We start from the raw sequence: 24,360 nt of genomic DNA, 5'->3' as shown, positions 1-24,360 counted from the left end.
TATAGAAGATCAAATTGCTTCGAACAGCGCAAGAAATTTCGCAATCGCACACATAAATCGCAAGAAATTTCGCACCAGAATTTCTGAAAATCAATCACTCTTAGCTTTGATCTAAGAGCTGATCAGAAGAACTCAAAATGAGCAAACCTAAATCTCAGATTCGAGATTGATTGCTCTGATACCATATAGAAACTCAAGCAGATTGCAGAGAGAATTTGGGAGAGAATTGTCTTTAATCAGTGTTATTCTCACACGAGCAAATTGTATGCCACACTTGGCTTAAATAACAAGCAACAATAATGCCACATCAGCAACTACTCTAACAAACTAACAGAATGAATAACTAACTTCTGTATTAAATAAAAGGAAAAATAAATATACTCTCCTATACTCCCCATTCAAGATGGACCTTGGAAATAAGTCCAACCTTGGCAGAAAGAAGCTGATGTTGAGATGAAGATAATGGCTTAGTAAGAACATCAGCCAGCTGATCTGAACTTGAAACATGGACAGTGTTGATGAAACCAGAATCCACCTGCTCCCTTACATAGTGCATATCCCTTTTAAGATGCTTGGTTTTGTCATGGAAAACAGGATTCTTGGCTTAATGCTCAGCAGACATGTTGTCACAATATAAATTAACTGGTAAAGGAATGTTCACTTGAAGATCTTCAAGCAAACCCTGAATCCAAACAAGCTCACTTGCAGCAGCAGACATGCTTCTGTACTCAGCCTCAGCTGAAGATTTACTGACACTCCTTTGTTTCTTGGTCTTCCAAGAGATCAAATTAGGACCTAAAAACACAGCATAGGCACTAAGAGATCTACTGCTGAACTGGCAAGAGCTCCAGTCAACATCACTGTATGCAGAAAGGTTGAAATCATTGCTTGCTGAATACCAAATACCCTTGTCCAAAGTTCCCTGAAGATATTTAAGAACATGCAAAGCAGCACGCAAATGAGGTATTCTAGGAGAGTGAACAAATTGACTCAGGTGTTGCACACTGTAAGAAAGATCAGGTCTGGTAATACCCAAGTAAAGAAGTTTACCAACCAATCTTCTGTAAATGTCAGGTTCAGTAAGGAGGTCTCCAACATCTGTAGAAAGCTTTAGGCCACATGACAATGGTGCTGATACAGAGTCACAATTTTCCATTCCTGCATCCACTAAAATATCTTGAATGTATTTCTTTTGAGAAAGAAATATACCAGCAGAACTTCTGAGGATCTCAATACCAAGAAAGTAAGCCAACTGACCAAGGTCCTTAATAGTGAATGCCTGATCAAGAGCCAATTTGACACTCTCAATTTGAGATGATGAAGTTCCAGTGAGCAAAATATCATCAACATACACAAGCAACACTAGAAATTCACCATCAAGAGTTCTGGTGAAAAGAGAATAGTCCTGAGTAGATTGTTTGAACTGCAAAGTTTTGAGGAATTTGCTCAATTCTTTATTCCATTGTCTGGAAGCCTGTTTTAGTCCATAAATGGACCTTTTAAGCCTACATACTTCACCAGGTTGGGCCTTAGTGTAACCTGCAGGAGGCTTCATATAAACTTCCTCATCAATAAATCCATGTAGGAAAGCATTATTAACATCCAATTGACACAAAATCCAACCTTTCATAGCATCTAAAGCTATTACAGTCCTCACAGTAGCTAGTTTGGCAACAGGAGAGAAAGTTTGAGTGAAATCCTGTCCTTCAACCTGTTGATAACCAATAGCAACTAATCTAGCCTTGTATTTGTCAATTGTATAATCTGGGTTCAGTTTTGTCCTGTAAATCCATTTTGATCCAATTGCCTTTTTGTCTTTGGGTAAAGGTGTGAGATCCCAAGTGTCATTGTTTTCAAGAGCCTGAATCTCCTTTTCCATAGCATTCAACCAGTTTTCACTAGTCTTGGCTTGGTTGTAATGTTTAGGATCAGAAGAAGATGCACTCACAGAGAATGCAAGAGATTCCCAAGTGTCATAGTCATGTAAAGCTAAGTCAAGTAGCTAGTTGTGATCATGTGTAACCACATCAGTATGATCATCCAAAATTGATTCAATGGAGAAAGATAGATACCCACTATCAGAAGAATTTTTCACAATTTCCCTGTGAGGAACATAAGTGCCCACAAAATCCTTGAGAGTAGAAGAAGGTTTGATTGTTCTAGTTGAATGCCTAACAGTGGGCATAGCACCAACATTAGTGTTGGTAGGTGATTCAAGATCAAGAGTGTGTAAATCATTAGCAGAATGAGGAGTGGAAATGTGAGATATGAAGGAGATAAGTCCAAGTGGTTCTACTATGATCATCCAGAATAGTCAGAAAATAAGAAGCACCATCAATACTTCTTATCTTGTAAGGACCCCACAGATCCAAGTGGATCAAATCAAAACATGCATCAGCTCTATTTGTACTAACAGCAAAAGGCAGTTTATGATGTTTTGCTTGATAGCACACAACGTAACACAGTTGTATTCAGATAGACCTTTACAACAATCAGCATCAATGTATCTCATTTTAGACAAAGATGGATGGCCTAGTCTAGGATGAAACATGTGAATCTTATTTTCTGTTGACATTTTTGCCTGTGAAGCACTAGTAGCAGTCTTATTTGGAAGAACCATAACACTAGAATCAGTCATGTTCTCTACATTATTACAATTTGATTGTTTGGAGACAGTACCTGTGGAGAAACCAGCATGAGAAGGTAGTACAAAGTAGTATAGACCATTTGTTCTTTTGCCAGCACCAAGCAACTCAGAATTAGCAGGGTCCTGGAAAGTATATCCAGCACCAGTGAATAAGACATGCAGATTAGTACGCTCAATCAACCTTCCAACTGACAAAAGGTTATGTTTGGAACCCTGAACCAACAGAACATTATGTAGAACCAGCTTGGTACTCAAAGCAGTGTCTCCTATGGTGTCTACATTCAATTGAGAACCATCAGGTAGACCAACTTTGATAGGCTTAGTCAGGGTTCTGATGTTGGTTAATATGGTTTTATCATAAGTCATATGATCACATGCACCAGAGTCAACTATCCACACACTTGCATCATGCAATTTATCCACAGTACAATTGAAAGAATGAGAAATTATACCTGCATAATTGGCATAAGAACAATGAGCTCCACTTGTTTCAGTACCCTGATTCTGTTTTCCCTTCATCACTTTCATCACTTCTTGACAAATAGCATTCAACATCTCATTGTTAACCATTCCATTCTCATTGTCTGCATTACCTAGTGGTTCATCTCCAATCTCAGCATTGTAATTGACATGTGCTGCAAGTCTGTTTCCTGTGGAATTTTGACCCTTAGAAGCTTTTATGGAATTGTACCAATCAGGATACCCTATGAGTTTGAAACATTGATCAGCAGTGTGACCTTTCCCTTTGCAGTGAGTACAAACACGATTCATCTTTTCCCTCTTGATTTCTTTCCAATCTTTCTTGCCTGATCCAGTATTATTCTTCTGTAACTGAGATTGATTTCCTCTGTAAGCTTGAGCAGCCATAGCACTGCTTGTCATAGCATTGCAATCTGCAGTAGCACCACTCAATTCCTTCTGTTTCTCAATTTGTTGTGTTATTGAGAAAACCTTGTTGATGTTAGGCAAGGGATCAACATTTGTCACAGTGTTATCAAATCCTACATTTAGGCCAAGCAAGAACTTCATCATCTTGTCCTCTTCCTCAAACTCAGCAACCTTTTTCATAAACTGACAGCTACATTGCAGCATTGCTCCACATGTACTGCTAGGAAATGCTCTTAAATTTTGCATTTCATCCCACAGTTTCTTGAGCTTACCATAATAAGCCACAATAGTCATATTCTGCTGTGTCAGATTCTCAATTTCTTTCTTCAGTTGGTAAACTAATGGACCATTTGATTGTCCAAATCTCTCATTCAATTCACACCACAGATCAGCAGCATTATCAATGTAACCAAAATCATCAGCCAGATCATGATTCATTGAACTCAATATCCAGCTAACCACCATGAAATCAGTTCGTTTCCATTTTATATAATCTTTGTGATTTACAGCTGGTTTTGTTATGTCACCATTTATGAATCCTTCTTTATTTTTAGCTACTAAGGCACGTTTAACATTTCTACTCCATCTAACAAAATTCACACCAGTAAACAACACAACAACCAATGAAGAAGTAGGATGATCAGAATTGGCAATGAAATAAGGATCAGAATTATCAGCATTACCTCCATTGTTGGTGTTGTTGTGTGAATTGTCACTTTTAGAGTCAAGAATCGCCATTATAGAAGATCAAATTGCTTCGAACAGCGCAAGAAATTTCGCAATCGCACACATAAATCGCAAGAAATTTCGCACCAGAATTTCTGAAAATCAATCACTCTTAGCTTTGATCTAAGAGCTGATCAGAAGAACTCAAAATGAGCAAACCTAAATCTCAGATTCGAGATTGATTGCTCTGATACCATATAGAAACTCAAGCAGATTGCAGAGAGAATTTGGGAGAGAATTGTCTTTAATCAGTGTTATTCTCACACGAGCAAATTGTATGCCACACTTGGCTTAAATAACAAGCAACAATAATGCCACATCAGCAACTACTCTAACAAACTAACAGAATGAATAACTAACTTCTGTATTAAATAAAAGGAAAAATAAATATACTCTCCTATAATAATATATATGATTGAGGAGCTTAATTACAACTTGGTTACATCATTGGTTTATATTGGAAATTATAACATTACTCTATTAGGTTTAAGACTCTATTAGATTCTTAAACTAACACAACTCTACTTTCCTAAATATACTAGATCCTTAGATATATCATAATTCTAATATATCGCGAGCTTTTACTATGTAAAATTGTAGATTCACTCAAACAAAGTATTATATGAATTGAAGTTTTTTATTTATATATTTATTAATCTAGGTCGTAATCTCAAGCAAGAACTAGCGGTTCAATCCATTAAAATCCGCCATAAAAATCCGTTATATTAGGTCTTGTTCGGAATCACTGCCAATTTTTTAGGTTTTGGTTTTTTAGATTTTGAAAGTTATTCTCATATGATTAGATAGAATCATGAACTAAAAAATAGTCATACGTATATATAATAGTCTTAATTTTGAAAACTGGCAACAAAAAACATGAAACTACTTTTATCCGGCACTGTTCTGTATCAATCGTATCGTTTTTTGTTTCCAGATTATTTTATTTCTTTACAAAACTAAAACCAAAACATGAAAACCACAAAAAGTTGTTTTCAGATTTTGTTGTCAGCTTTCAAAATCAACATGATTGCTAGCCATAAATATTACTTATTAGTTCATGATTCAATCTAAATCATATGACTTTTAAAATCAAAAAAATTAAAAACTGGCAGTGATAATTTTCACATTTTTGTTTTTTTAGAAAAACAGAAAAGTGGAAACAAAAAACTATATCAAACGATCACGTTTGCAAGATCATGTTCCCTTTAAACCTATTGTCGTACTGCACCAATCCATGGTCATGCCCAAACGTTAAATATATACTAGTCTTATATGCACGCGATACGTGCGAATATAAGATACAAATTTGTATTATTACATTTAAACATGAAATAACATGTAAAAATATAATATAAATGCGATGCATGCGAATGTAATAAACATATAAGTTAGATATATAGAACCGAACGCACAGACCGATTGATTATAATGGTAAGAATTTATTTAAGGGTTAGATTGATTAAAATGCTTCTTTGGCATTTCCTATTAGTTGTCATTATATTCTCTATTCTATAAGTGTGGTGGGTATTTTAGTAATGCAAGGGGGACACCAAAAGTAGATTTACTAAAATAACCTCGGCTCTTCACTTATATAATTTGTATGCTACCGGCATCCGAATGTAGTAACAATCTAATATTTTTGCAATTAACGAATGTAGATATTTAATGTTATAGGAGTAGTGTGATTCTATGAATATTGTGATTAAAAATTATAATGACAGTGGTCAAAGTTAATTAGAAGACAGATATGCCCGGATGGGATGAGCAGCATTAATTAAGATGCAGACGATAAGGATAATAGCCTAATTAACATGCATGTGATTATGTGAATATGTGATTGAGTTTAAATGGCCGGGCCGGGTTTGTCATGGGCCCTCTAATTAATTAATTAAAATTCAACAGAGAAAACCCTGGTTTTACGCCTCTATTAACAAACAACCATGCGAGATTCCATGAATTTACCTTGAAACTCCCACCCTTAATTGTGTAGTTGTGTACATTCTACTTCTGAAGTACGCAACACAAACTAACAACAATGAAACAAGTTCGATATAACTTATCTTCTGCCAAACTAATTAATTGACAATCATATCCTATTATCATACAGAGAGTGATGAATAGCTCAGTTGGTTAGAGCTTTCATCCCGATATCAGTTGATCTTGGGATCGATTCTCATCTCCACCCTTGTGGCTCATTAATTTGCACCATAATAAAAAAAATAATAAAAAATACTCCCTCCGTTCCAGATTAGTTGTTACACTTTCCTTTTTCGTCCGTCCCAGATTAGTTGTTAACTTGTTACACTTCTAAATTAGGAATGACCCCACAATTATTATATTGTCTCTCTCTTCCCACTAAATGTTTTTTGTCCCCACACCCTCTCTCATTCAATTAAAAAAATACCCCACTAACTCCTATCACATCTACTTTTTGAATAAAATAACAATTGATAACCAAACAACCACTTATCACCTAAAATTTTGTGCAAAGGCAAGTATAACAACTAATCTGGGACAGAGGGAGTATATCCTATCCTCATACATATGAGGAACTAGGTTTCCTATATCCACTAATGATTTTCAAGAATTAGGTGCATCCTCTCATAGTCTCATGTAAAGATAGATGTGAGAGAAGTTCACGGTCTAGAGGTAGGTCCACTCAGGGGTGGTTTTGAGGGTGTGCGAGGTGAGCGACGTACGGAACACGACCCCTAAATATTTAGAATATAATATAATTAGTTTCCTTAATGTAAGCAAAAACAAAGTTAGTACTGGTTAAGGTCTTATTGTATGATTCCTAAGGTCTCGGGTCCAATTCCTAATAATATCATTGATTTTTTTTTTTCTTTTGTTTTTAATTAAATGAGGGCCTCATTTAGAATCTGCACAGGGCCCCTTAGTACGTCATTACGTCATTGTAGCTCCGAAACTGGATCCACTTGAGAGTATAATAGGTAGTATGTGAATATGTGATTGACTATGCCTATGTCTAATTTCTTTACATTCAATGCTAAGAATAGATTCTTTCGAACATTGCTACATCCAGGGTCGGGGCTGCAATAACGTCATGATTAAGGGGCCTTGTGCAGGTTTTCTAAATGACGCCCTCATTTAATTAAAAACAAAATGATAGAACCCCGAGACCTTAGGTATTTTACCAATAATACAATAACCACTACTCCAACTTTGTTTTAGTTTACATTAAGGAAACTAGCTAATTATATTATATTCCGAACATTTGGAGGCCCTGTTCCGTTGCTCACCTCGCATAACCTCAAAACCGCCGCTGGCAACATCTACCAAATATGTAAATAATCCACTATGCACTACTAATAAAACATTAAAAAATACATAATACAGTAACTAATAAAGCTAACGTGGATTACACTGCCACTACTCTCCGTTATTGGTGGGCGACGTGCGTAATTTACCCGGTGATAGACAAAGTTTTATGTACATACACTAGCTTTAGTTCAATGTAGATGATTAAGCCACGAGCTAATTATGTCCATAAATTACCTGGGTTTTGATGTAATTAAGGATAAAACGGTGAGCTGTTGCCTAACTTTCAACTAACAGCAGTAACTGTCATGAATTAGTACCTAAAAGACATATTTTTTAATACCAAATTAAACTAATTATTACTCAGTTGTACGTCAGTCCAAAATGGATGGCATTTCATGTAATATATCATTAATAGTATGCCCTTTCTCATAACATAAAACACATATAAACTCCTTTACACCCCTTGTTTGATTCTCACACACTCAGCTTCAATTTCTCTCTTTCTGCAATTCCACATCTTTCTTTTTTTCTTACAAAATGTTGAAGCTCAATGGGCTTGTGGTGCTACTTTTAGCCTCTAGCTTTTGTGTTACATTTGGAGGTATGCTTATTTCATTTTATGTATTATTTAACTTTATTTCAATTCATTTCATTAAATTGCAAATTCTATAGAGAAATTAATTAGATTAATTATACTCCGTATAAATGTTAAATCTTAAATGATTAGTACGTACGTAGTGTATGTACCAGGGGCGATTTTGAGGGCGTGCGAGGTGAGCGAAGGAACAGAACCTCAAATGTTTAGAATATAATATAATTAGTTTCCTTAATGTAAATAAAAATAAAGTTGGAGTAATGGTTAAGGTTTTGGGTTCAATTCATGACAAAGTCATTTTTTTTTTTATTCTTTTTCCTTTTGCTTTTATTAAATGAGGTCCTCATTTAGAACCTGCACAGACCCCGTAGTCATATCGTTATTGTAGCTCCGGCAGTGGTATGTACATTATAACATTAATGCTATCCAACTTAAACGTAAAATTTTGACCAGTTGGAAGTTAAAACTTAGTGTACTTACTCTCTTATTGTCACTTCTATTATATGCGAGTAAGTAGTAGTGTTGGTGAATTAAATAATACCAAGTTTTGAGCTTGGTATGTCACATTGAACTAAAAAGTCTCAAGTTTGAAATTAGATATGTCGACATGTCGTTATAGTTTTTGAAAATGAACATCGTCCTAAAATATTTATTGCGACAAAACATTATTTGCTAGGCACGACTTATTGAAAAACTTTCTACTAAATGCATGTTCTTCATAGGAAGTTCTCAATGAAGTTAAAACTAGTCATAGTTTTCTCTCGTCTCTCGATAAAGATTAGGTTGGTAGTTGCGATTGCAACACAATACTCTATTTTGTTTTCTGGTTTTGTAAATAAGAATTTACTATTGATTTAGTATTTTATACAACTAATAGTTAGGGGAGATTCTTAATATAATACTAATTACTAGCAAAGTAGATCTTGATTTTCAAGGTTATGGGTGGATAGATCTAAGTAGTTATTTTTTGACTACTTTAATATGTGTACCAAGGGTGAGTTCTTACTTTTTACGAGATACCCAGGAGTGTCGTTATATATAACGGAAACAAGAAAGATTATAAAGAACGTAAATAAAGAACAAATAGATTTAACGTGGTTCACTAATAGTATGTTAGTTACGTACATAAGAAGAGGAGATGAAAGTTTTATTGATCTTGAGGAGTACATATTACATAATACAACTAGGTTATTATGTAAAGAGTTTATATGAATGCTCTCTAGACAGATACAAAAAGCCTAGAAAATAGGTCAAAAACAGATAACCTTAATGTAGAATAACAGATATTGTGGTGGACACTGGAACGTTACAGTAAAGGATTTGACTGATTCAAAGCATGTTCTAACAATTGTAGTGATTGGCCGTGCGAAGAAGACTATCAACGTGTGTTTCTTTTCGATAATTTTAAAACTTATACCGTTACTATTCGTATTAGATAACTGGTTGTGTTACTAATCATACGTAGTACAATTGATTCAATAAATACAATTTCTAAGAGTATAAAGAACAAATAGAATTGATCTACACTTGATCTAGACTTGATTTTAACATATGTCTTAAGCAGGGCAGTCAAAATCTGTCATAGCTTGGATATAGATCGGCTACAACCAATCTGGGTATTGGATATGTTTTGTGCGAGATCATTGTACTAACGTACATTGAATGTGTGATTTTTTTTATTGGTTCCTTCAGTTTTTGTAAGATGTCAGTCCAGTAAAATCTGTTTTAATATTTTTTTGGAGTCCTAGACTCTTAAGCATCATCCGACTTTACCCAACAACAATAGTTGAATGCTTGGATCCAACCCAACAAATCTTAATACAAACTTAAATTAGTACACAACCAAACAATCAACATGTGTAGTTGGAGGATGGGTACCTTGTAGGTGGGAAGTTTCGTGTAAGCCATGTTATTATTGTGTGGGATGTCAGATTTTTTAGATTTGGGTCGACGAATAATGCCTTTATTCACATGCTCACATGTTCACTTACGTTTATTCACAATATCTCATTAAATCATTATTTAATTATTAGGATGACTAATAGTCTAATACGGGTAGTTACAAAATTCTGGGTCATTATCAATTGGGTCGGGTCATCTCTAATGGTCGTATAAAACTTTCAAGCTAATAGTTACGGAGTAGATTATTGGAGTGAAATAATAAATTAGTTTGGCACAACTAACATCAAAAGTTGTCAAATAATTAATTGACAAGTGAGACCAATTAATAACAAGTTCCTTGCTAGCTATTGGAACACAGATTAGCTAGAAAATTAAATAGCTTTAAATCTTATGTGGCATAACAAGCTAATTATCAAATTAGCTTGCCATTGAAGATGCTCTTAACTAGTGACTAAAAAGGACTTGTTTCTTTAAGCTGAACTGAACTAAACTAAGTTGATGCTGAACTGAACTAAACTAAGTTGATGCTATTGAATGTTATTGAACTGAACTAAATGTTACTAGATTGAACTGAATGCTCTGAACTGAACTAGTGTAGTTATCTGATACGTGGTAGATATTAATTAACTTAGTTGGTCAAAGTATCGAGGAATGATATATATCAAACAGTTAAGATTGAATCTCGTCTACACTACTTTTATCAGGATTACTCCCAAACGGAAACTTCGAGGAAAAGCCAAGCCCAACACAACTCAGTGGAACAAGAGTAGAAGGCAAATATGCAATCCCAAAATGGGTAACATCAGGATTTGTAGAGTACATAACATCAGGCTCAAAACAACAAGACATGGTCTTAATAGTACCAGAGGGCAAACATGCTGTAAGATTAGGCAGTAATGCTTCAATTAAGCAAAAAGTGTCTGCTCAAAAGGGTAAATTCTATGCCTTAACTTTCAGTTTTGGAAGGACTTGTTCACAAGAAGAGGTCCTTAATGTTACGGTGACCCCTAGTTCTAAGGGTCATTCTGGGATATTGCCCTTACAAACTGTGTACTCGAGTGTTGGGTTCGATTCCTATGCTTGGGGTTTTCGTGCTGAGGCCGATGTCGTTGAAATTATTCTCCATAACCCGGGTCATCCTGGTGAAGATCCTGCTTGTGGACCTCTTATTGATACTATTGCTCTTACTATTTTGGACTCGGTCAAGCCTACTGGAGGTAATACTACTATACTTTTTGCTAACTCGTTCGGTATTACTGTCAGTTTCCAGTTTTTGGTTTTTTGATTTTAAAATTCATGTGTTTTAGATTGAATCATGAATAAAAAATAGTCATACTTATAGTAATCAACTAATCATGTTTAATTTTGAAAACCGACAACAAGGAAACTAATTTTTGCGGTTTTCATATTTTGGTTTCGTAGTTTTGTAAAAAATAGAAAACTGGAAACAAACATGATACCGAAACAATTTGTTTAGTTCGGTGTGTATTTATTCTTTTCACCTGATTTTTACTGAACTGAAATTACTTTTACTGTGTAAAACTACTTTGCAAGAATCTATTGTAGCTTTTGTAAGATGGAGTTACTCAATTGTTTTTGAATGAATATGGTATAGAGAATTGGAACCTTTGGCTAAAGTTGTTAAGCTCAAACAAAGCATCCTCTAGCTGGAGTACAAGTTAGACTTGATCATTTTGAGTCCGACACGAAAAATAACAGATTTGTGCAGACTTTAAGGCCCATTATTCGGATCCGGCCCATGCTGATTTTAATTTGTTTTTGTGGGCTTTGGGTAACTCTAAATTGTAATTTTATTTATAAAATTAGACCGGCCCAAAAATAAAAGGTTTTGTGCAGATTTTAATTTAAATTTCTTTTGTGGGCTTTGGGTAACTCAAAATTGCAATTTCAGTTACAAAATTAGACATGCTCGATAAATAACAGGTTTTGTGCAAATTTTAATTTAAATTATTTTGTTGGGCTATGCGCAACTCAAAATTGCAATTTCAATTATAAAATTAGACCGCCCCAAAAGATAATAGGTTATGTGCAGATTTTAATTTTCATTCTTTTGGTGGGCTTTGGGTAACTCAAACTAGCAATTTCAGTTATAAAATTAGACCGGCTCAAAAAAGGCCCGAAATAGCATGTTTTGGGCACACAATATCGGGAAGGAGTCTGGTCGGCCCGACCCGGCATGATGGGCTGGATTTTTATCTTGCCTCGTCCCGGTCCGCCTTTTGATCAGGTCTAGTACATGCCTACATGTGGGAGGGAAACTTCCTCATTGTTGTCTCACCATGAAGAATACAAAGTATATGTTAATGTTATCTTCATTTTTAATAATGATTGGTGTATTATTGTAGGAAACTTGGTAAAGAATGGAGATTTTGGAGAAGGGCCCTATGTATTCCATAGTTCATCATGGGGTGTCCTAATCCCTCCAAACGTTGAAGACAGTCACTCCCCCTTACCAGCTTGGAGGGTCGAATCCCTTAAAGCCGTCAAATACATCGATTCCCTCCATTTCTTCGTCCCCGAAGGCCAACGAGCCGTCGAGCTCGTTGGCGGAAAAGAAAGTGTCATAGCCCAAACCATTAGGACTCAACCAGGTAGGTTATATGCACTTACTTTCATGGTTGGTGATGGCAAAAACGGGTGTGTTGGTTCACTGGCGGTTGAGGCTTTCGCTGCAACATCAACCACTAGGGTTACATATAACTCTAAGGGTCAAGGTGGGTTTATTAGAGGTAAACTCGTGTTTAAGGCCGATAAGGGTACAACGGTAATTAGATTTTTGAGCTCGTTTTATACTATGACTATTGATGGGTCTATGTGTGGTCCTGTTATTGATGATGTTAAAGTTCTTCATGCTCGTTCGTACCGTAGTTCTTCACCAAAGGAAGTTATAAGGGTGTAATAGAATTCAAGGGTTTTTTGTGTCTACAGCTGACAGCAGTGACTAAATTTGTGCGGCAATTAAGGGTAAAAGGGCGCGTTGGCCAAGGGTATGTTTTAATAGGAGTGAGCCTTGAATTGGTGAATTGTAACTAGTAATGCAATAATAATAATAGTAGTACTTAATGAAGTAGCAGTAATATTTGATAAGTTATCAAACCCCATCTAGGAGGTTTTTCAAGGTTTCTAGATGTTTTATATTATATTGGTATGGGATTTCATCAAGTGTATGTTTCTTATTGATGTATCAATTTATTCATTTGTTGTTCATAAGGTTCAAAGATCGAACCATCAAAAAGTTAAGCGTCTTTTCTTTTTTTCCATTCTTTTCCAATTTATATGTCATTTGATTAATTACTCCCTCCGTTTCAATTTCATCATTGAATTTGACTTTTCATGAAATTTTATGCGATTAAGTTATTGTAAGCTATAATGTCTTTATAGACAGTCATAAAACTATGTATAATGTACTTCATGGTTGAATACAATACAAATCCGTCATTTTATTTGTCAAGTTGTAAAAATAATGCTACCTAAACACCAGGAGGAGAATCGCGGTAGCCAGTTAAAAGAGAGAAAACATAGCTTTGGTTGTTATTACGGGCCTGAAAGCGTATAAAATTAACAGTACACACACTCGCTCCGTCTTTTTTTGTTCTTTACGTTTTTCTTTTTGGGTATCCAAATTGTTCTTTACATTTCCTTTTATACTACCACAAAATGCATTAATATTCTATCAAAATTTGTGTATAATGATTATTTTAACCAATTAAATCCATTGAGTCATTTAATCTCTCACACTTTTCCATTGGGACATTAAATTTTTCTAATTTTTCCAATATTATAATTTTGATAAAAGTGAAACAGTTATAAATAAACGTAATTTGTCTTATTTAAATAAGCAAATAAAAAAAAGGAATGTAAATACACATTAATAAGTCGTTAAAACGTAATGAACAAAAAGAGACGGACGTAATAATTTTATCTGAACTTATATGAACTTATTGGTCAAAACTTATAACAAAGTCATGGTGCACCATAGATACAAACCTTAAAACTCTCATTTCCCTCGCTTTTAAAGGTCATATATTGCTAACCCGAACGAAATTATCGGCCTAATAGACACTTACACCCTTATTATCTACAAAAAAATATTACTCCCTTTATTCCTTAATACTCGACCTGTTTTGATCGGACACGTTTGTCAATACACAATTTTGACCACCAATTTTTTCAACTACATATTATAAAAAACTTATAAAAATATTAATATTTTGAAAATATATATTAAGATGAAGCCAACAATATATTATATACTAACATTTGTTTTCATAAATAAATATGGTCAAAGTAAATTATGTTAATAGCGCAAAAAGTCAAAACGGATCGAGTATTAAGGGACGGAGGGAGTAGATAATAATCGTATATGTACTCATGGCAAACAAGTTGTATGGATATGGTTTGTTTTGCATCAATTTGATTTTGGCTATGTTGTGTGACACCTGACAAGTGAAAACCAACAATAAGGGCCTTAATTTGGTTTTGGGCTGTTACTGATCATGTTGGGTTGGGCCTTAATCTTATGACTGATAATTGTATGACAATGGCCCGATGTTCAACGTGTTTGACAATCTATAATTTTATTTTTGTATTTTAAGTTGAGATTTTCCATCATATTTTATCTCTATTCTATAAGCGAACTTTCGAGTTTATTTTAGTAAATAACCTTTTGGTCTCTTCTAAAACAACACTACTGATCTATATTAACACTAATTTTATAAAATAATAAAAAGGAAAATAAGTAGATGGTACCTAAAGTGAAACGACATGCCAAGACATCAAAAATGAAAAGTAAAAAGGAAATCACAGCGTAATACACTGCTTAAACCACCAAAAATCATGCCACAATGGAATCATGACAAACTGAAACCTCCAATTACGCTAGAAATATAACTGCTAGCAAAAAAAGTCAAACATTAAAATGGGTAGAACAATTTATAAATTAGAACTAGTGTGTTGCCCGGATGATGCCCCGGTTGCTACTTTGAATAATTAAAATTCGATTTTTTTTTCAACTCAATATTTGACTAAGATACATGTAGACCATAAAAGTGAAAAGATTTATTAAGTTCATCAACTACACATGTACATTACCTTCATCATGCAAAGTAATTTTTCTAATATTTTAATTGTTTAATTCACGGCTTTCCTAATATTGTAACTGTTCTTTATATTCTAATATAGTCCATACGAAATAAGAAGTAACATAAAAATTTAATTGTTTTAGACTTCATGTTAACATGTATTATAAATTAACGTGCATGGATAAACAACAATTAGTGGTTGGTTAAGATGGTAATGAAACTCAACTTCTACACATGAGATCTTGTGTTCAAATCTCATTGCATTAGTTTTAGTTGTCTATGACATGGCATAACACTTGGTGGTTAATGAGAGGTGCGCAAATCCTCAATACTCTCTTCTCTCCTATGCCACGTCAATGACCACGTCATACCCACTCAAAAGGAAACTAATCAATTCACAACTTTAATGCTTCAATCAAGTACTAATCAAGCAAGAAAAAAAGGAGAATTCAATCTAAAGGAAAAATAACCATTTACAAAAAAGGAAATAGCAAATTTTGTATTAAATGAATGAAATATAAACACAAATAAATAGGGGGAAAAACACCATGTTGTATATCTTTAAATGGAAATTTAAATAACATAAATATAATGACTAACTATTCCGAAACAAATCTTCAAAAATTATGAAATAAATTAAAAAATAATTATAATCAATCTAAAAAATATAGCAAATGTCATATTTTAATTCTGCATGTGATGTATATTTAATCAGTTTAATAAAAAAAAAAAAGTAGGCACTTCTGTTAAATGGTAAACCATATAATTTATAACTTACGCCACATTATTATAATTAATGTATATTTTATCTTAGACATCTACTAACATTTCAATTGTCTAACATCATTAAAATATATATATCGATCTCATATAGACCGACATAGATGTATCATGATTTATTAATTTAATAACTAACCCATGTTTGTGTTACTACTATAATAATGTACAGAGTAAGATTTTCAAATCTAATGCACTATTTTTTTTTTTTTTTTTTAATTATATAGAAATCTCGTGCATTAGCACGGGCCTATACTAGTTACCATTACAAAAATCATGCCATAAGTACATATTATGATATTAATTGGAGTTAAGTCTCTTGAGATGAAACCACGGGAAGGAGAGCAAATATTAATTTCCCTAAAATTCTAGAATATATTTTTTTTGATAAGAGAAAATTGGTTGTATTAATTTGGTAATTATTTTTTTTGATAATTATTAATTTGGTAGAGTAAGAAAGGTAATGGTAATATTGTTAATATAATACGTATGGCTTATCTATACTATTATTAAATCTCAATGGCATTTCATGCCATCTCGCCACATGTCGCTGTCATTAGATGGCAAGTGACATAGCATAGCCACATTGACATACATGTTGAAGGAAATAATGCCCTTGGTCCAAGTATGCATTCAATGTTAAGTCTAATAAATGCGGTTCAGTATTAATTAATTATGCAAGTTAATAATTCAGTGAGATCAAGTGAACTGTATGCCTAGCTAGAGGCCGCTTCAGTTCAAGTGGAATTAATAATATTAATCTACAACTTACTCTTGATTGAACCCGTAGGGTCACACAAATAGTACGTGAACGGATCAAGTATTTAAGTGAATTAAATACTCCATTTATGGATATTTGGAATCGACGGATCTCGGTTCCAGTGGGAGCTGAAATCGTCTGAAGGCAAATTATGAATACTCCGAAAACGATGATATTGCCGGAAACGGAAATATGGATCGTATCGGAAATATAAATATTATCCAAGTCGTAGATGTTTCCGGAAACGAAAACATGGTACGTATCGGGAAATATTGTCGGAATCGGAAATATTGCCGGAAACGAAAATATTGTCGGAATCGGAAATATTATCGGAATCGAAAAATAATTCTGGAATCGGAAATATAAAATATTTTTTCGAAACGGAAATTAATTCCGGAATCAGAAATATTAAATATTGTTCGAATCGGAAATGAATTCCGAAATCGGAAAATTAATCGGAAGCGCGTCGTACGAAATAAACATCGGACGAGCTTGCTAGACGTCAGGCCCAGCACGAAGCCAGGCCTACGCCTAGCGAAGCCCGCACACAGCAAGGCGAGCTAGCAGTCCGCCAAGGCAAGCAAGGCCCAACCAAGCATCACGCAAGGCCAGGCCCAGCGAGCAAGGCAAGGCCAGCAGGCTGGCGCACCCAAGCATGGGATGCGTGCCAGCGCTGCTGGGCCGAGCTCCGCGCACGCCCAGCGCCCTTCGTGGGCTGTGCGTGTGTGTGCGTTGAGTTCGTGCATGCATCGAATCCTTAAGCGTTTAGGATTAGTTCGATTAAAGATTATTTTCCTAAAACTACTAGAATTAGTTGTTGAGTTAAACACTAAATTAATAGATTTAATAGTATCTAATTCTAATAAGATTAGATAAGTTGAATCCTAGTAGGTTTCTAGTCCGATAATCCTACCCTATAAATAGGTGATGGCAATCACAATTTATAAGACATCAATTCAAGTATTCATATAGTTTTAAGTTAAAAACTAAAGTTAATAATTTGCCACAAAATTATAACCGAATAACATAATACCTTAGGCTAAATTCTAGTTAATTGAATCTAAGGTGGATCCGAACGTGCTGTGGACTATCTACCGAGGGACTACACTTGGAGTCCTAAACTTGTTCTTGTTCGGTTCGGGAGCAGTTAGGGAGGGCACGCTACAAATGTATGCATCCTAAATTATGCTAATTGTTATGTGGCAATTAATTTGGATTCCTGGCTTTATGGTTTTTCCGCATGAAATATATGTTTTTATATTTGTCATAACCTAACAGTGGTATCACGAGCCTCTAATTAATTCCATAATCAATTATAGTTAGCATGGTTAAATTTTATAAATTTGCAATGAATTAAAGGGGTGATTAATTTCGATTTTTGTAATTAATTGCAACTTCGTGCGATTATTTAATTATATGTTCGCAGGATTTTCGGCAGTTTAGTCAATAATGGTCGGAATCGTATAATTTTATAGTGAATTTCGCATGTAAACGGCGTTTTAAAATCTATATATTATACTAAAAGAGAGGAAATCAATGTGGTGATGACAAATGTCACTCATTGATTCGCCTCTCTTTTTAATTTTAATAAAATTATTAGTCTAAATTTGTTTTATCTTATTAAGAAAGAATCAGAGAAGATATTATTGATTGCCACTATAAAACTTAAAGATTATGTTGATAATAGATATCCTAAATATTACGTACGTAGTAAAATTGCAAACTTCCAAGAATTCCATTCTTAAAGATTCATATATTATGCTAAATATTCTTTACTAAACCTAAAAAGTTGATTATATGTTATTTAATTAAAAAAATATCCATGTCATTATATTATTTTGACTTAGCTATGAATATTATGCAAAAGTATATGGACATATATTTATGCAAGTAATCAGAGGCTTAGCTAATTAATGCACGAATTTTTCGATTATCTACGCTAATATATAATAAATTATGGCAAATTAACATGCAAAGATGAAAATGCTAATATGTTTCTTGATTATTTAAGTCATGAAATTGGAAATTATATAATTTATATACTCCGTGCAGTGTATATATATTATCATGAATGTCACAATCAAATAGTTTTTATATTGGCGGATTTTTTTTATTAATGTCGTTTATCATATATTATAAGATAAAGGAATTGTCTCCAGTATAATTAATCTAAGTGATACGAGTGAAATATTCGAAGTATGTCATAGTCATATATACATAGTAGCTTTTTCGGTGTAGTATTCGTATATGGCGAATTATGTCTACTATTGACCATCTAACTATACATATTCAGAAAGACATTTATACGCGTAAATTTGCAATCACGACATACATTGCTAATAACTAATACATGTTTTACATAATCTAAGTGTGTAATTAATATATATCAAACTATATAAAAAGTAAAACTATGTTCTAAAATGATCATTCGTATTGCCGTGAATAATCATGATCATCTTAAAGTATTTGAACGACTATTTTCTAAAATCTGCTTAGCTTGCCTATATAACTATCTAAAGATACTTGAATTACCAAATATTACATAGCTTTATATGACTATCAACATCATTTAACAAAATCACCAAATATGACCTATATTCTATAAGGAAATATGGGATGATTTGGTGTCCATGTAAAAAGATTAAAATGTACTCATTAAGTAATACACATCTATGTTATGATAAAATATTCATTTCAAACAAAATCATATTGTTAAGAAAGTAATTATTTATTTAAGGAATAGCTTAAATTAAGCAAAGTAAAAAAGCTGAGTGAAAAATTTAGAAAAATAGGAAAGTAAGGAAATTATCAATAAATACAACTTATGTTAAAATTTTCCAAAAAAACTTAGATTAAAATTAATGTTGAGATTCCTCTTAAACTAAAAGAAAAATAGTCAAAATTGTGCAACTACTAAAAACACGTTGGTAGTATTATTATAAAGTTATTATATTATTAATATGTTTGCAACAACATAAATATTTTAAATATGTTAAATGCAAAGGATTTTCATATAACTTATAAATAAAATTTCGTGCAAATTTAACATTTTGATATGTAAATCGTGCATCACACTTTATGATTGGGAGAGTTTGGTTTTAGGCTGGGATGACGAAGAAGATAGACATAGATGCATGATTTACTAATATTCACTAATAAATAGAGATTTGGTATTGGTGAGCGGGTTTAAGGATATCATGTACCCACCTTGGTGATGGAGCGAGTTTAAATTTATTAGATTTGAAAACACTCACTAAATCCTAATTATGTATGTCACTTTTTAAATAATTTTATAAACATAGTCAATTTTAATAACCCGTAATATATTTATGTCAATATATTCCAAATTTAGCTGAAAAATAAAGTAAATTATCTATCGAATATAGGGATGTTAGATTGTTAGCGAGACGGGTTTTTTGGGAGATCCCCTGCGGATCCTTCCCATGGCCGAGCGGGGATGGAAGAAAGTTTGGTGGGTGATGTGATTAAAAAATGTATTCGACGCGGGTGAGGCAGTGATGGATTTTAGATTGGACCTTTCTTCCTTGATTATCCTTCAACTAATCCATTATAATATATCAACATTATTTTACTACTCCTTTTATTCCAATTTAATCGTCACGCTTTCTTTTTTCGAGCGCCCAATTTAATTTTCATACTTCTTTTATGGCATGAACTCACTAATACATTACTTCTCTCTTCTCACTATCAAAAATTAAGGTCTCACTTATTCCCTCATTCAATCAAAATACTTTTGTGTTTAAATATTACAGATAAGCTAAAATCTACTTATCATATAAAACTCCGTGAAAATTTAATGTGACGATTAAATTGGGACTGATAGAATACTATCCTACACATTATGTAGATTAACGTTTTGTTTATTTACTCAATCACTCTCTTACCGAAAAAAATAGGAGTCTAGGAGAGGGTTTGAGGCGGGTGTGGATACGCGGATAAGTGGTGGAGCAGGGATGGACGAGATCCGGAAAACAGGTTGGAGCCATGATTTTGTATCATCCGAAGAAACAAAATATACCAAAAAGTTTGATTTTTACCCCTCGAGACCTAGATTGAGAGGGGTGACTATCGTTTCTATCACTGGTGGCTCGGATGAGGATGAAAATCTTTAGGCGGGCACGATGTAAAAGACGCGCCCGCCTCAAAGTCATCTCTAGCTAAATAAAGTAAATGGTGGGGTTGTGTGTTAAGTGGTCGGATAATGAGGCAACTGAGACGAGTATTAAGTAGATATGACTATCAAAGGGAATAGTGGATGAAAATAATTTTTTTTTTTAAACAAGTGACAAATGAGGATGAATATAATTTTGTCCATGTATCCTTTTTTGTTTTATTTTTTTAATAAATAGGACAACGAATAGGGAAATAACGAAAGTATCCGTCATTAATTAGGAGAATATCTATAACCTCTATTTTAATGATTATTGTCTACCACTATAGTTTATATTTCACATAAATTTATATTTCGATTACAAACCGTGCATCGCACGGGTACTATACTAGTTTTGACTAAAATCAAAGATTTGATGCCGAACCCAGAATTCCCAAATTCGAAGCTTAACTATGACTTTTCGGAGGTTTTAGTTTTTCGATCGCAAAATTTAAAATTTTTAGGATGTTAAATTAAATATTTGCGATTCTTGTTTGTAAATCTTGAATCTATGATTGACCTACTGTATATGTTTAACAATTTTAATGCCTAAGCTTGTTAATTATACAACCTAATTTGTAATTGTAATTAATTTGTTGAAATTCGAATAATTTAGAATTTGATTTGATTTTCATAATTAATTAGCAATTTAATTAGGAATACATGATTAAAAACCACCATAAAATTTGTTAAAATTGAAAAGTTTTAAAATTTTATGACCTAGATTTGAATCCATGAAAATAAACTTGATCGGAAATTAATTTGAATAATAAATTTTCGATTTTTCGCCCTAAATTTATGAAATTAATATGATTTATTAATTCGTCGATAAATTTAAATAATAAAGTTTTGATTTTTATAAAATTCGTTCACGAATCTTGCACGCACAAAGAAATGGAAGCTAAGTGTTACCCTTAAGGGGTGTTGTAAAGTGCGGGCATGCGACGACGAGCAAGGGAGCTCGTCGCCCATGCGGTACGAATGCAGCGAGCAAGGGCGTGGCACGAGAGGGAAAGGCAACAGCCTTGCCTTGCGTCGAGTGCTGCGAGCTCGTGGGCGGGATGGGAGAATGGGCAAGGCGACTAGCACAACGCATCGTGCACGCGGGCAGCGATGGCTGGCTCGTCCAGCTGCGTTGCCCAGCAGCGTGCCTCGACAGTGGGCATGGGCTGCGCGCAAGCGTAGCTCGCCGGGCCTGCTGCGTGTGTACGTGGTCGCTCGGCCTTGCGGTACGATCAGTCGAGTGGCATGGGCTGCTGCTTGTTGGACTCGACGAGGCATGGGCGCGAGCCCATGGCCTCGTCTTGACCCGATTGGTTCGTTTTAATTTAATTTTAATTTTCAGTTGGAAAAACGATTTTAATTAAATTTAAAATTCGTAATTCAATTTTTTTCTCGGAATTAAATTTTGAATAATTTAATTATTATAAATTTTATTTATACTAATTATTTTACTAAAATTAAAACCTTGATTAAATTTAAATTAACTAATTTAATAAATTGAAAATAAATTAAAGGATTTAAATAATAATTTGTATGAGCTTTAAATTTTAATTAAATTTGTATGTTTCCGGTTGGACTAGGAAATACAATTTTATGTTTAAAATTAGTAAAGCATGTAAATTTCATGGTTTTAGTGGGAGATTTTTAGTCATAAACTCTTGATTAGGTCTACATTCCTTTAAGGTTAAAACAACTCGATTAGAATTAATAAGGATTGAATAATTTGTAGATTATTGGAAGCCTTGATTAATTGCTGCAAATATTTATGTGATGCATAATATGTTCTACTAACCAGCTATGTGGGCCATTCATTGATAAATGAATGGGTGAATGGTATATAATAAATGTACTATTTTGCAGGTTATGGAAAGTGACTAGTATGGCCCAAATAGGATAGAAAATATGGTCTGCGTACCATTAATTTGAATGTAATTGGTCTAAAGCACCAAATTTGTTTTTCAATTCAAATATGGTCTGCGTACCATCAAATAGTTGTAATTAGTTTAATTATAGTTTATCCTATTTGAAGAAAATGACGCCTCCCATGGTGAAATTCAGGACGGAGTTTCCAATCCATTTTCAAGACGGAGTTTGAAGTTGAAGTTTCAAGATGAAGTCGGGCCATACTAGATCACATTTATATCTTATGCATGCTTTAAGTTATTTATTGCTTTAAATATGTCTTAATTATGCATGAGATTGTGGCTTGATTATGTTGCATGATTAAGGATTTTAGTTCACTTAACATCTAACCAACATAGTAAGAGCCTTAAGTTCTAAACTTTAAAATTGAGTTAAAAGGTGCCATGCCAAAATAACGGTTACTTGGATAACCTTTACATCAATCTTAGTAATAGTTTTCCTCCATAGCGAGGTGTTACTTATTGATCCTAAAGGGGTAAGGTACACAAATAATTATGAGTACATGTTAGTTTTGGTGAAACTCAACGATATAAGTAAGGAGTCCTTTTATGTCGTGGCAAATGAGATAGGTTTACCTAATATGTTCTTAGACGTGCCTATCAACCAAGAGTAGTTTCTAGACTATTAGCAAAGGATTTGCTTACCTAAAATATTTTAGAATTGAGTCTAAATACATAATGTGCTTAATTCTTCAATGATTTAAGGATCTTGGAATCATTTTATTCACACCTGCCGGAAAAATAATTTCGAATAAAATGCTAATGACTTGTTTAAATTGCATGATTGCTTTAATTTTCAAGTTATTACTCATGATAAATGTTTAGACTTTGCATGCTTCAATGTATGTTTTAATTATTGTTTATAATTAAATATCTTGCACTGCAGTAAATCCTTTTAGAAAGGTAACAGTAAATTTCCTCGATTGGTAGTGAATCCAAGAACGATTCACGTAAATGAGAGAAAGTGAGCAATTTAAATGTACGTTTCTTATATCGACTTTTATGGTTGTTTTCGAGTATCAAAGTGGAATGGCAAACCGATTGGTGCTTGTGAATTCAAAATACAATGTAGTTTTGAGATCATAAAGCATTGAGTTTAAACGCTCAGCTTTACCAATGGTTAACAACCTAATATCTTTGTCCATTTAATTCTCGAATGAGTCTAGTCCCTAGACATTCGAATAGATCGATGCTTAGAGAACTTTAGAAGCTTCTGGTAAGATCATCTAGTTGAACAAGAATATTCAACATAAATAAAATGGTAAGAACTTTGTTGGAGTGACATTGGACATGTCTAACAAAGTATAAAAGTTAACACTAGAGAAGTCAATTCTTAAGACTATAAGAAAAGGTACAAGAAATAGGAAAACAAGGAACAAATGAAAGGGATTTACGATTCCGTTTCTACCTGAAAGTTTATGTTTAAAGAGAAGTGACCTAGCAATCAAACTTCCTTGGTATCATATATACTGGGTGAGGTTCTTACTTCGGTAATAACTCAAACAATGTAAGCTAGGCTACACTAATGACCTACAAGTGGGAAATGAAGCATGGCAATGCTACATTAATTGTAGGGTCATCT

General features: G+C 33.6%; 2 protein-coding genes across 2 annotated transcripts; one reads left to right on the top strand and one right to left on the bottom strand.

Annotated features, from left to right (window-relative positions):
* Positions 1-2,377: 2,377 nt before the first annotated feature.
* On the bottom strand, positions 2,378-4,273 carry LOC130472161 (uncharacterized). The gene has a single exon (XM_056842631.1). The coding sequence runs from the start codon at positions 4,271-4,273 to the stop codon at positions 2,378-2,380; it is 1,896 nt and encodes a 631-aa protein (XP_056698609.1).
* A 3,730-nt stretch (positions 4,274-8,003) lies between these two features.
* LOC110787895 (protein DUF642 L-GALACTONO-1,4-LACTONE-RESPONSIVE GENE 2) lies at positions 8,004-13,299 on the top strand. Its single transcript, XM_021992535.2, has 3 exons — positions 8,004-8,147; positions 10,748-11,260; positions 12,410-13,299. Exons 1-3 carry the CDS (start codon positions 8,084-8,086, stop codon positions 12,961-12,963), a joined length of 1,131 nt encoding a protein of 376 aa, XP_021848227.1. The 5' UTR covers positions 8,004-8,083; the 3' UTR covers positions 12,964-13,299.
* Positions 13,300-24,360: the final 11,061 nt, after the last annotated feature.

Source organism: Spinacia oleracea, chromosome 4 (genome assembly GCF_020520425.1).
Source record: "Spinacia oleracea cultivar Varoflay chromosome 4, BTI_SOV_V1, whole genome shotgun sequence".
NCBI lineage: Eukaryota > Viridiplantae > Streptophyta > Magnoliopsida > Caryophyllales > Amaranthaceae > Spinacia > Spinacia oleracea.
Note: the sequence above shows the minus strand (reverse complement) of the source record. Positions and strands in the feature narration are given on the sequence as shown.

Bases quoted from the DNA above. Each gene is read 5' to 3' on its own strand.
- LOC130472161 (XM_056842631.1), bottom strand. From the start codon at position 4,273: ATGGCGATTCTTGACTCTAAAAGTGACAATTCACACAACAACACCAAC.
- LOC110787895 (XM_021992535.2), top strand. From the start codon at position 8,084: ATGTTGAAGCTCAATGGGCTTGTGGTGCTACTTTTAGCCTCTAGCTTT. The intron at 8,148-10,747 runs GTATGCTTATTT...TACTTTTATCAG, and splicing joins CTTTTGTGTTACATTTGGAG to GATTACTCCCAAACGGAAAC. The intron at 11,261-12,409 runs GTAATACTACTA...GTATTATTGTAG, and splicing joins CTCGGTCAAGCCTACTGGAG to GAAACTTGGTAAAGAATGGA.